Here is a 14,322-nt window from a genome sequence, read left to right on the forward strand (position 1 = left end):
TGGTAAGTAGGAAGCCCTCTACACGGACCACTTACTTAGCCAAGTTGAAGAGTTCTCCTGTTGGTGCGAGCAGCGAGCCACGCCCCCCTTGCAGGCGTCAATTCCACTTATACTTGAATATCTCCTATCCCTAAAACAGTAGGGCTTGGCGATATCCTCGGTCAGGGTTCACCTGGCCGCTGTATCGGCGTTCCACCCAGGAGAACACGCTTCTCGGTCTTCTCTAACCCAGTGGTCGTCAGATTCCTCAAGGGCTTAGACAGTCTATACCCAGAGCAATGTCAACTAGTTCTGGCGTGGGATCTTAACCTGGTTCTCTCCAAGCTCACAGGGCCCCCTTTTGAGACATTGGCTACCTACTCACTCCTTTACCTATCTTGGAAGACAGGCTTCCTTGTAGCCATCACTTTAGCAACGCGCGTTTCTGAAATCAGGGCGCTCACGTCTGAGCCTCCATACACAGTCTTCCATAAAGACAAGGTGCAGCTTCGCCCCCCCCCCACCCTGCCTTTCTTCCCAAGGTGGTATCAGCTTTTCATGTGAACCAGGATATATTTCTCCCGGTCTTCCATCCTAAGCCGCACGCCACGCGCCAAGACCAGCGTATGCACTCCTTGGACATATGCAGGGCCCTTGCTTTCTATATTGGGCGTACAAAGCCGTTTAGGAAGACGATGTAACTCTTCGTTGCAGTGGCCGACCGGATGAAAGGCTTACCAGTCTCCTCGCAACGTCTCTTCTTGGCTCACATCTTGCATTCGTGCTTGCTACACCCTGGCCGGTGCCCCGACGCCACGCCTCACCGCCCACTCCATGAGGGCCCAAGCCTCCTCAGCTGCCTTCCTGGCTCATGTCCTGATCCAGGACATTTGTAGAGCGGCGGTTTGGTCATCGATCCACACCTTCGCGGCTCACTATGCGCTTGTACAGCAGTCCAGAGACGATGCTGCATTCGGATTAGCAGTTTTGCACTCAGCGATGTCTCACTCCGACCCCACCGCCTAGGTAAGGCTTGGTAGTCACCTAATTGGAATCGATATGAGCAAGCACTGGAAGAAGAAAAAACGCTTACTCACCTTTTGTAACCGTTGTTCTTCGAGATGTGTTGCTCATATCCATTCCAAACCCGCCCCCCTTCCCCACTGTCAGAGTAGCCGGCAAGAAGGAACTGGGGGCACTGGGCCGGCTGGGGTATATATCCAGTGCCATGAAGGTGCCTCTCCAGGGGGCTCCACAGCCAACCCACCGGGTGTTGCTAGGGTAGAAAATTCTCCAACGATCGTGCACGCGGCGCGCATGCACAGCTAATTGGAATGGATATGAGCAACACATCTCGCAGAACAACAGTTACAAAGGAGAGTAACCATTTTTTCCATACTTATCCCGCCCACACCCAGCAACCCTCCAGGTTCGATCCCAGGCTCCTTCCCAGGAATTACGTCCCTCTCTCTCAGTGCCTCTGTTACCCCTGACTCCCCCAAGCCTTTGCACCGCTTCTGAGCGGTGCAGGAAATATATTCCTGTGCATTATAGTTTAAATGTACTATTACTTAAAGTTCTGTATTAATATGCCTAGTAAGAAATGTATTTGTCATACGTTTCCTGAATCTTTTTAGTTGTCCTTATTGTTTCAGACATACTTGCTGACAGGTATTTTGAAATAAATTACTAAAATAATTGAAGAGGGTGTGATTTATATTGTTGTTTTGACACACAAAATATGCAGAATTTTTAGGTTTTTGGTGCAGAATTCCGCCCCAGGAGTAATCCTTTTTAAATTCAGGACCTGGATCCTCTACTTTCTTTTTCTTTTCTAAGAAGGCTTAGACCGGAATCTAAACACCAGGGGTCTCAAACATGCAGCAGAGTTATTTGCTGTGGCCCTCCAAATCCCGTCCCCCCCCTCCCCCCCGGAGTTATTTCCTGGGTTTTCAAAGCATTATTTGATTAGAGGATACATATGACAATTCTGCCTTAGCAAACACAGCAGGTTGGATAAGAGAGAGAGCTTCTGTTAGCTATTTACCCCTTCTTTGATGGGTAATGTTAGGCAGTTGCAGGCTGCACTGGTGGTGCAAATTTCCTCTTAGAAGCTGATTCTTGGAGGGGTTTACACTAGTGACAGAAATTTAACTACTAGTGGTGGTCTTGTCTTGATTATATTGCGGGTTTTCCTCTTGAGCACTAGAGGAGTGTAAATAAATGGTACAGTATTGAAGGAAAATTGGGCTTGCCATTTTAATGAGTCTGGGGGGACACTCAGTGAAATAGAAATGCAGCAACGTAAACTGATGTGTAAGGAAGTATAACTTAAAGTGCATAACTAATTTGTGGTACTTACTACCACCTTGTATTAAGTCAGAGCTTAGTAAGTGCAAAAATAAACTGGCATCTTGAGTGGATTAAAATATGCACAGTTACGTTGATAAACACTTGTGCTTTGTGGAATAAGCCAACCACTAACTGCTTGGGGTAAGGAAGAGATGCCCACTATGGACAAGTTGTAATTGTTTACAGGAGCTCTAGCATCTTTCCTGAAGCACCTACAGTCTACTTTAAGTGACGCAATACCAAACTGGATGCTGTTCTCATTCTATATGGCACTTCTCCAGCAGGTGATAGGATTATAGAATCTCTGGAAATTTGACACTGGCAGCCACCTGCTGGATGTGTCTGAAAGAGGACTTGCATGATTTCCCTAGTTAGTAGAGTTGAAATAGTTCAGAAAAAGTTTTAATAATTAAATTTTGGGGTGGGGTGTCACTATTTAAAAGTTGCAGAATTGTTGAAATGCTGTAAATTGGAAAAACTTAGTTTTATAACGAGCTATTTTTGTCATTTTAGGTACTTCAGGTACCACAATAAGATTAAGTACAAACCATTTTCGGTTGACGTCTCGTCCACAATGGGCTTTATATCAATACCATATTGATTATAATCCTCAGATGGAAGCTCGGCGTCTTCGTTCAGCTTTACTCTTTCAGCATGAAGAAATTATTGGGAGGACACATGCATTTGATGGAACAATATTATTCTTACCAAAAAAACTAGAAAATAAGGTGTGTGTGTGTGCGTGTATGTATGTATGTATGAAATGGTGCTAGATTCTATTTGTTTTACTCTTGCGTAGTACTTTCATTCTTTTTGGGGTGAAACTCAATGCAGTATGAGTAGGATTGCTATAAAATATGTAGCTTTTAATTAGGTTGAGTTTCCGAGAGTTAATTATTTGACTTGAAGTATGGGAACTTGATGGGCTAATGAAACTCAAATCATACTAGCCCACACCCAAATTCTTCAGGCCCAAATAATCCCGTATTCCTGCATGGTGATGGAGTTGAGTCAAAACTCCTCTTCTGACCTCTAGTGCCTTTAAAGTTTGAAGGTACTGAACAAAAAGAGCATCTTGAAGTCTTAAGACTGACTGCTCTGGTGCTTGTCCAGCCTACAAGCCTGGGCTGCTTGTAATAAGCAAAAAACTTGCCTACACTCAGCACCAAGCCACCTTCTTCTAAGCCCTCTGGGTACTGCCACCTCTTGGCTCAGTACAGCCATGATGATGCCAATACTTCAATTCTGTCCACTCTGGCTTCAACACAGTCTGTCCACTCTCCACTTTACTGGCACTGACTGTCCTGGTGCCTGAAGAACTGGTACTGACTTATGCCTTAGACCACTTGTTTGTTACTGTCCCTGTCATTATTGATGTTTTCTCTCAGTACTGTTGATGCCACAGGCAGGTAGGGCAGCTAAGGACTTGATGACAGCCTGACTTTCAATTGCTTTTTTTCCTCAGCTTGGTGGGTGGTAGTCAGGAGTACTGGTACAGACTTTGATGCATAAGCCACCCAATATGGGAGAAATCTTCTGAGGTTATTCCTCTAGCTACTCCATCTGGTACCACCGTGGCTTCACTAGAAGATTATTCATTTTCATCTGAGTCAGCCAGGAGCAGGGAGATATACTTGGGCTATAGACACTCCTCTCCGATAACTCCTGAATGGGATTCCAGGGTGGAGTTCTAACACTCTAGGCATAGATTTCATTCTAGGGATATTCTTCTAGGGAGTCCACCTTGCTGGCCTCCAGTGACATAGGCCAGCCAGCCTACCTTGGCTTTATTGGGCACCCTGGGGCATTTCTTGTCCCTACAGAACAACCTCAGCAACGCAATTGCGGCATAGATGCCAACTTTTCCAGGCGCTGATGAGTGCTTGCGCGTCCCTGACTCCACCCCTGCCCTACCCCCCATCCTAACCCCTTCCCCAAAGTCCCTGCCCCAACTCCACCTCCTCCCTGCCCATATTGGACTCCTTCCCCAAATCCCCGCCCCGGCCCCGCCACTTCCCTGAGTGCACCGCGTTCCCCCTTCTCCTCTGCTGGAGCTAGGGGGAGAAGCAGCATGCTCAGGGGAGGAGGCGGAGTTTGAGGTGAGCTGGGATGGGGTGGGGTGCTGCCGGTGGGTGCAGAGCACCCACCAATTTTCCCCTGTGGGTGCTACAGCCCTGGAGGACCCACAGAGTCGGCGCCTATGAGTTGAGGCCTTGGTTACCTCAGCCTTCAAAGGAGGTTCCTTCCATTCAATTACCTTCACACCCTCCAGTTTCCAAGGTGCAACCTGAGGAGGAGCTAGAAAATGACCAGCACAAGATGCATTCGGATTTATCATCTTTGTCAGTGGGTGAGGTAGTTGGGCTGATTCTAGTCCATCCCTATCTGCGGACTACAAAGCATTCCAAGAGTTGACGAGGAGAGCAGCTACAGCATTAGAGCTATCTCTGGAGGTCATTCAGGAGAGCACTGTAGAGTCCTGGAGCCCTTACACTGTGCTGTCCCTGGTCAAGTGGTGCACCCTATGTATAAGGGGCTGTAGGTTCCCACCAATGTACTATGGCAAACTCTTGTCTCTATAGCACCCACCTTGAATAAGGCTGACCGTTGCTGTCAGGTTCTGGCACAAGGTTTCAAACAGTTTTTCCTATGCTGGGGTCTTTGGGAATAATGGCATCCAGTAGTGGACAAGACAAGGTGAGCAAAAATCTACTCCCAGGGATGAAGGGGAAAAAAACTGGGTTTGCTTGGAAGAAAGTTACTTGACTGTGAAGATTGCTAGTTATCAGGTGATTGTTGCAAAATACAATTTTATTAAGTGGAGCGCTCTCTCTATTCCCTGAAACTCTTAGAGGAGCTAATTGAAGAGCTCAAGTCTGTTGTGGCCAAGGGCTAGCTTGTCTCCAGAACATCTCTTCTGGCAGCTTTCAATGGACTAGAGAAAGCAGCTTGATCTGTGGTCACAGCCATTGTAATGAGAAGGGTGTTGTGGTGAACACTTTGGGTATCCCTAAGGAAGTGGAGACAACTATTGAGGCCCTTCCCTTTGAGGGAGATGTCTGTCTTACTACTAAGAAGGTTAAGGCCTTGCACACCCTTAAAGATTCTTGTGCAACCATAATGTATTTGGGGGTGTATGTACTTTCACTCACAAGGAAGCAGTATAGGCCTCAACTTTACTACCAATCACACTCTTCTGCACCAAGGCAGCCTGAACAGGCAAGGAAGAGGCATAAATTCCCAAGTCAGAGGTAGTTATCTGTTCCTGCCTCAGTAATCTCTCACCAGCAGCAGTCATCTAAACAGTAGATTTGACTGCCTCCTCAGGAACAGAGTTTCAGTTGTTCAAAACCCATTTGGGAAGCAATTATACCATTTCTGTAGTGTCTGAAACACCATCACCTCAAATCGCTGGATTCTAGATGTGGAATTGGGATACAGCACACCATTTCAGTCTCTGCCCTTAACCATTCCTATTCAGGGACCCCCACTCACCAGAATGCATTGTTTCAAGAAGTGCAGGCTCTTCCCAGTCTTGGTGCTATCGAGGTGCCACCCTCCCACAACATCAGGAAAAGGATTTTATTCTTGCAACTTACCTTCAGAAATAAAGGGGGGGATTAAGGCCCATCCTACATCTGAGAGACCTGAACGTCTTAATAAAAAAAGAAAGTTTTAGGATGGTGTCCCTGGTCTCCCTCATTCCTTCCCTCAACTTGAATGACAGGTACGCTGCTGTCAATCTGCAGGACGCTTATTTTCATGTGGCCATTCTACCCTGCCACAGAAAATGCCTTATATTCACAGTGGGGGAAAATATCATTACCTATATACACTCTTACCATTTGAGCTATCATTAGTACCTCAACTTTTCACTAAGGCCTTGGCTACACTCAGGACTTCACAGGGCTGCCACGGCAGTGCTGTGAAGCGCAAGTGTAATCGCACCGCCAGCGCTGCAAGAGAGCTCTCGCAGTGCTGTATGTACTCCACCTCTCCGAGGGGAATAGCTTGCAGCACTGCGAGCGTGCAGTGCTGCAGGCTCTGATTACACTGGCGCTTTACAGCGCTGCAACTTGCTGCGCTCAGGGGGGTGTTTTTTCACACCCCTGAGCGCAGCAAGTTGCAGCGCTGTACACCGTCAGTGTAGCCATGGCCTTAGTGCGTGGCAGTACTTATAGCAGCTTATCTAAGGCGTGTGAGCATCCAGGAATTCCCTTATCTGGGTGATTGGTTAATCTGTGGCTGCTTCTGCCAGCAATTCACAGGGAATACTTGTCAGTTCCAGTGTCTTTTCAATCACTTGGATCAGAAAATAAAAAGGGACAAATCCTTATTGACTCTAGGGCAGGGAATTGAATTCATCAGATTTTCACAACTTGATAACTGCAACCACTTACTTTCCTCAGGAGAGATTTTATTCCCTCGTCTCCCTGTATGCTAGTCTCCACTCTCATTTATCAACAGTCAGAACATGGGTTGCTCGGTTACATGTGACATCCTGCATATATGTGACACTGAATGCCAGTCTACACCTGCAGTGTATGCAAAGCAGGTTGAAGTCTGTATGTTGTCCAAGTAGATATTCTTTGAACATGCTAATTCACATACTGGTGCAAGTCTTATAATTAAACTGGTCGATGAGTTTGGAAGATGTGTGCAAGTGGGAAGGTACCCTTTTTACCTTTTTTACCTTTACCTTTAAAGACATTAGTGGCAGACCATTCCAGCACAGGTTGGGGAGCACACTTAGATTGAGCATGAACTTCTCAGTAACATGCTTCTTCTAGACCTCTGCAGAGCAGCAACATGGTAATCTGTTCACACAATCATGAAACACACTGTTCAGGCTTTAAGAACAGATGCCAAATTTGGGAATTCTATTCTTTGATCTTTGTTCAAGTAACCTCAGAGTACCCACCTCCACTTTAACTACTGCTTGGCAATTTAAAGTGGAATATATGTGTGTTGTGCACATACATATTCCACAGCCTGTTGTCTGTTCCCACTACTCAGTCTAATTACATCAGGAGTCTCGTGCCAAGGAATAGAGATGGGGTTGGGGCAGCCCTGCCCTTTTATATCCTCAGTTCGAGGAATGAGGATATGCATCTCCAACTACTGGCGTGAGTGTGTACACATCAAAAGTGAAATATATATGTGCACAACACATCTCTTAAGTACCACAGTTACTGTACAGGTACTTAACTTACAGAATCCTCTTAGTGATTCACTAAGTCCTGCTCGAAGTCTGGAGCAAGATTGATGGGGAGGATTGGAATCAGATGGGTGGAAGGAAGCAAAACAGGACGGGCATTCTGACACCTCAAGGTGTACTCATGGTAGACTGATTACTTGTAGCTTTACTGTAAGGATTTAGAGTTATTCTGATCATAATATTACTGGGTTAAGACTTACAAAGCCATCCTAGGGGGTTTAAGCATAAAAATTAATGGAATATAGGGCTACATTTTCTATACTGCTTTGAAAAAATCAGTCATAGCATATGTTTACATAACTTCAATAAATGCTCCCTTTGTTAGGTTACTGAAGTGTTCAGTCAGACCCGAAATGGAGAGAATGTCAAGATTACTATCACCTTGACCAATGAGCTACCACCTACTTCACCTACATGCTTGCAGTTTTACAACATTATTTTTAGAAGGTTAGCTTTTTATTTTACAATTCTTATCTTTATTACAGGAAGCTAATTGAAAAGTTTGGCTTTAATCTTTGGGAATGGGAAGGCTTAACTGCTAGTCTCATGGCAAATATTAAATTTTTTTATTCCTTATCTATGGTGGCCAAAGGAAAATGCTTTGTCAGTTATCCAATATGGATGCTAATCATAACCAGCTACAGTTTGGCAAGTGATTAGATATATCTGTTGGCATACCACTTTGAAATAGGCTGCTTCCTCAAGAATAACAAGTAGCCTCAGAAGTTAACACAGTCCTGGGTGGGAGCTCTGCAAAAAATTTCTGTTCTGCCGGGGGCATTAGCTTATTCTTAAAGGCCTGGATGGCAGTGCAGGGCCTCTGAAACTGGTATGTTTCTGTATGTGACCTGGTCTTTCTGCTCATTTTGATGCCTTCATCTGAAGGGGGACCTGTTGAGGCTGCTGTCAGGAGACATGTGACTCAGTCCACGATAGGGAGACTTGCTCTTAATTAGTTTTACTACAAGAACTGAAAGATTAAGTAATACCCAAACAGTAAGCATTTATTTAAAGTTCACATTGAAACAAAACTCTACATCAGCATCTTTGTTCTAGCTTAATATAGCAAAAGCAAGGCATGTAGCTCTAAATGCATGCCTACAGTATTTTAGATGTTTTGATAAACTAAATAGTGCAATTATTTGCCAATTACTCATTCTTTCCCAACTTCTTTTTAGGCTTCTGAAAATAATGAACTTGCAGCAAATTGGACGTAATTATTACAATCCAAGTGACCCAATCAGCGTTCCCAATCACAGGTTGGAAAATGGGATTACAAGTCTTGCAAGGGAGAAATGATCTTTTGATATTACTTCAATGATTTATCATGTATTAAAATTATTTTTTTCAGCGTATATAGTTTGCATTGAGACCTCATGTACCTAACTTTCAGTTCCTTCTAAATATGGGGTAACTATAAAATCTGAGTTGATCTAGATCCATCCTTGTGTGTTCTACTTAAGCAGCTGAGTAAAACACAAAATGTCTCATCTGTATATTTCTAAGGCTTATTTTCAACTGAAATGGAGCCCCTTTGAGTATTTTCTTAAAATCTGCTACATAGGAAACAAAAAAATTAACATTCTAATATAAGCAAATAGTATCTTGTAGACTTGTGTACAAAGTAGTGATATTTAAGGCATTTATTTTCAAGTTACTTTCAATAGGTGATTTTGTAGTCTTAGTGCTAGATCTTTCATGATTTTCCAGATGCTGGGAGAGATGTAAAGAGAGAATATTTAAATAAAGGATAGAAGTATTTTAGAGGACTGCTTATGTTAGAGTATGCCTTTATTAAATTCCTTAGTTGATCGTGCTAAAGTGAATTCTAAATCTCTCCACCATATACTTTTCCACTTCAGAATGAATTAGCTTTGGTAAGTTTCTTATAACTTGACACTGCAATATTTGAGTTGCAGATGGCATAAGGCAGTATTTAAATCAAAACAAATGACTCGTTGACATTTTTAACTTATTAAAAATCTTTAATTTGAGGTTCTATAACACTAATGAAGGTAAACTTGATTATCATTAATCTATAGAACAAATTGGTAGCACTCTTGGGTATATGAAAAGTCAATTTCTGTTCTGTTCTTTTCCAACAGGTTGATGATTTGGCCAGGCTTCACTACTTCTATTCTCCAGTATGAAACAAACATCATGTTGTGTACGGATGTGAGCCATAAAGTTCTCCGCAGTGAAACTGTGTGGGATTTTATGTACAACCTGTATAAGCAGGTTGAAGAACAAAGATTTAGAGAAACTTGTGCTAAGGAACTGATAGGGCTAATTGTTCTTACAAAGTAAGGTGATAGTGATTTATTTTTAAAGTACAAACTGTGACCATTAATGCTATTTTGTAACTGAGGCACAGACTATTTCAAAGGTATTTAGGTGCGTAGAGATGCAGATAGATGCCTAATGGGATTTTCAGGCATCCAACTTGCTTGGGTGCTTTTGAAAATCCCCATAGCACCTTTCTGTATCTCTAGGTGCCTAAATACCTTGAAAATCTAATATTTTAGAAGTTATTTTGGGATTTTCACAAGCTAATCTTAACTGTAGCAGGTGCAGTGTGTATCTATTTACAGTGGAAGTTTTGCTGGGGTCTTGGGGCTAGATTTTTTTTTTTTTCAAACAGCTGGTTTAATACTTCATATTTTAAGACTGTCTCTCTTTCCTCTTTGCAGATAAAGTAAATTTTAAGCATTTAGAAAAAAATCTAGACTTATTCTTGGCACTGACTTACTGATACTGGAACAGTGTTAATTCCATTAGTATTACATGATTTTTACATGTAATATAAACACTCTTCAAATGTTCAACCCAGCCTTGCCAATTTAAACTGGTTTTAGGCCTTAATGTGGCAAAAGAGGACTCTTAGGGTACGTCTTTGCTACCCGCCTGATCGGCGGGTAGCAATCGATCTATCGGGGATCGATTTATCGCATCTCATCTAGACACGATAAATCAAGCACCGAACACGCTCCCCCTTGACTCCGGAACTCTACCAGGGCGAGAGGCAGAAGCGGAGTTAACGGGGGAGCCGCGGCCATTGATCCCAAGCTGTGAGGACGGGAGGTAAGTCTATCTAAGATACGTTGACTTCAGCTACGCTATTCTCGTAGCTGAAGTTGCGTATCTTAGATCGATTTCCTTCCCCCGCCCCCCATGTAGACCAACCCTTAGTGGCCCAAGATGAGATCTTGTGTCATCATGGTAGATGCAGGCTCCGTTATGTTGAGCCTACTTCTTTCCTGGGGTGTTAGCCAATTGTTCCCTGCAAAATGTGTATCAGAAGGCATGAAGCTAAAAAAGCTCTTAATCCCCTGCTCTAGTTAATGGCTAAACCAAGTTGATTGGTGTATAGACAGTTAATTTCATACACTATCTGCTTCCTGACATACTTAAAATCAGTTCTCAGTGTATTCTAACATAAACTGCATTTGATGCTAAGGAGTAACTTCCATGTTCAGCTAACAATTGATACAATCAGCAATAAAGTAACAAAATTTCTATTCAAATTTTAGATTAATTGATATTTTTTGTAACTTTCTGCATTTCTCTCCGTCCTCCCTGGCCTGTTTCCAGGCACCTGTGAATAAACTGTTACGATCTCCATGCAAGACAAGATCAAAATAACTTTTTAAAAATTCTTTTATTCAGGTATAACAACAAAACATACAGAGTTGATGATATTGACTGGGATTCCAATCCAAAATGCACCTTTAAGAAAGCAGACGGTTCTGAAATCAGCTTTGTAGACTACTACAAAATGGTATGAAATTATAACTGAAAATGACATTTTTATTCTCCTTACTAGATTTTTGTTGAACTTCAGAGCCTCATCTATGGATCGCTATCACTAATTCATTAGCATTCTATCCGAAGGCTATGCATGGTACTTTTTTACTTTCAGGTGTTACGTAAACAACTAACCATGCTTCAAAGTGATTTTTAGTTGTCCAAATTCTTAGAAGTGTCTTGAATCATACACCTGTGGTCATTGTTAACAATGTCAACTATTGTAAAAATCCACTAAATATGTTCCTTTTTCTAGGATTACTAAAGGGGCACTGTCAACTATATATCTATTTTTAAAAATAGTAATTCCAAAAAATTCTGGCCCACCTACATTTTAAATACATGTCATGAAGTGTTTTAAAAATCCTGTTAAACTTTTTTAAAGGTGGGTTTTGTTTTTCCTCCCTGCTCCACAGCTTAACGTCTTTTTTTTCAGCAAGACTAACTTGACTGCACAGGAATATAGTGAAACTGATCAGACAGAAGGTGCTGTCCAGTGCACAAAGTAAATCAACTTAAGTGTTTGTTTTTTGGTAAATTCTTTGCTATAGTAATCAAAGGTAATACTTTTAACAAGTGGGTACGAAATTTTCAAACAAGAGGTTTGGGGTTTTCAAGTTAATTCTGTCCCCTTCCACTCCTGATGCCAGTGTGTGTGTGAGTGAAATTTTTTTAATAGCAGTATCCATTGGATCTGTGCCTGCGCCGTGGACATCCCTGTATCCCTTTCCACCCAGGATGGAGCAGGCCCAGCTATACCTCAGCTCCTTTTTAATACCTGTGGCAGCAAGACCAAACATCAGCAGTGTCCACTTCTCTGTACACTGTGCAAGTTCTAATTCTATCTAGTTATTGAAGTTAGGGTAGTCATTACTGCAGTGGCTTATATCCACACTACCCTCCTTGTGTTGGTGGTGCACATCCTCACCATGAGTGCTTCCACCCACTGAAAAGTGGTAGTGTTGGGGGGCTGAGAGCCAAGTCACTCAGTACACAGCTCCGCCGGGAGCTGAGCTGCCCTCTGGGCTTCCTCCCAGAGGAGGGGAAATTGGCAAGCTGGGAGTGGGGAGCCTCCCAGCTGGTGCAGCTGGGCTCTAGCTGACCAGCTTTCTTGTCAATTTCACAGCTTTGGAAAAAGTCTGGGGAAAAGTGCTCAGTCTATGCATTTGATACACAGTCAGTACCACTAGGTAATGTGTTTCCAAATGTGGCTTGCTCCTTAATATGTGGATTACACAGTTGACTTTATCAGTAACTGTATGGAGAAAATTTTAGCTAGACCTGAGTATCTGGCTTGTTTCAAAATTAAAGATATTGGTATCTCTACTTGTTAACGGTTGAATGTTTTGCAAAAAGTGAGATGTTCATTAGTCTCCTAGAAGCACTTGATGTCTATGACTAAAGTGTACTATGTAACTTCTATACAGCAGTATAACCAAGAAATCACTGACTTGAATCAACCAGTTTTGGTCAGTCAGCCTAAGAGGAGGAGAGGACCAGGAATGCCAGGACCTGCGGTACTCATTCCTGAACTGTGCTACCTCACAGGTATTGTATTAATAGTATCTCTATACAGAAGTACCCACCATGCGAATTGTATTAGAATATATCTTTCTCCTGCGACTATGTGATGGATTGATGACAACTTTTTGATGAATTAGCCAGGAATATTCACTGGTATAAACATAGGTTTGGCAATGAAACGTGTAAATGTACTAATTAGAGGTTTGTGTGTTAAAGTTTAGCTATTATGCATTATTGTCAGTCCTCGGATATCGGAGACAAGGTGTGTGAGGTAATATTTTTTTTATTGGCCCAATTTACGTTGGGGAGAGAGACAAGCTTTTGAGCTTACATAGATCTCTTCTGCAGGTCTGTGTAAGCTCAGAAGCTTGTCTATCTCAACAATAGAAGTTGGTCCAATAAAAGATATTGCCTCATCCACTTTTGCGTCTCTAAAATTTAGCTAAACATTTACAATAGCGTGTAAATCCTTAACTTCACAAAATTCAAACATTTATGCCCCTCTATAATTAAGACTTCCTCCTTAAAAACATTTTCCCCTTCTTTCAGTAACTCTAGCCTTTTCAAAATATAATTGGACAGAAGAGGAATATATTAAGCGCAATTATCGTCAGTGACTCTGCAAGCTAACATCACCTTGTTTGATGAATCTAGCTTGTGTATTCAAATCATGTTTGCTTTTTGTCACTGCTGCTTTGTTTTTACTTACTCTTGTTAACACCGCAGAGTCCATTATGTGTGAGCTACATACTGTTCCTAGTTGCACATAAACATTGTTTAAATTTCAGTTTTAAAATCTTCCTTAGTGATTTTGAAGCCAAAAAGAACACCACTTCTTTCAGGTACCAGTTGGAGTAGTGGCAGTTTAAAAGAAACACTGTTAACTTTTTAACTTCCTATGTGAGTCAATGAAGGTGGTGACTTCTCCAGTGCTGTGCAGAGGAGACAAGATTTTCTACATTTGTTTAATTAAAAAAAAAAAAAAAAAAGTTTAGATTTGTGGTTTAGGTGGCATAGTGCAGTCTTTTATGCATTGGCATGAACTGTGGTCTGAGACAGATGTGTGGAGCCAAATGATGTTTTTAGATTCTTGGTGACAGGTAACTTACTGCAAAAAATTAATATATTCCCCATGCTTTTTTCATGTGTGCCACTAAGTTTACAGCATATCTCCAGTTTTCTAGAAAATGGAGTAATAGCTGTCTCCTTGCTAAGTATTTTATTGAGCTTTCCGTGGCTCTATGTTCAAAATAAACTGAAGACCAATCTTCATTAAAAGGATTTTGCTAATTTTAGGATTGACTGATAAGATGCGTAGCGATTTTCATGTAATGAAAGACTTGGCTGTTCATACAAGACTGACACCTGAGCAAAGACAGTGTGAAGTTGGAAGACTCATTGATTACATTCACAGGTAAGTTACTTCAAAACTTCTGGTTCTTTGG

The 14,322-nt window shown here is 42.2% G+C and overlaps 1 protein-coding gene across 4 annotated transcripts in view; it reads left to right on the forward strand.

Annotated features, from left to right (window-relative positions):
- Window positions 1–14,322, forward strand: part of PIWIL1 (piwi like RNA-mediated gene silencing 1) — a 52,513-nt gene that overhangs the window by 12,591 nt on the left and 25,600 nt on the right. For all 4 annotated transcript variants that reach the window (XM_034791526.1, XM_034791527.1, XM_034791528.1 and 1 more), the window contains exons 5-11: window positions 2,845–3,059; window positions 7,875–7,996; window positions 8,728–8,808; window positions 9,655–9,852; window positions 11,216–11,327; window positions 12,781–12,901; window positions 14,174–14,291. In XM_034791526.1, the coding sequence (XP_034647417.1) occupies window positions 2,845–3,059; window positions 7,875–7,996; window positions 8,728–8,808; window positions 9,655–9,852; window positions 11,216–11,327; window positions 12,781–12,901; window positions 14,174–14,291 (967 nt within the window). The remainder of the gene's footprint in view (window positions 1–2,844; window positions 3,060–7,874; window positions 7,997–8,727; window positions 8,809–9,654; window positions 9,853–11,215; window positions 11,328–12,780; window positions 12,902–14,173; window positions 14,292–14,322) is intronic.

This window comes from Trachemys scripta, chromosome 15, assembly GCF_013100865.1.
Source record: "Trachemys scripta elegans isolate TJP31775 chromosome 15, CAS_Tse_1.0, whole genome shotgun sequence".
Lineage (NCBI taxonomy): Eukaryota > Metazoa > Chordata > Testudines > Emydidae > Trachemys > Trachemys scripta.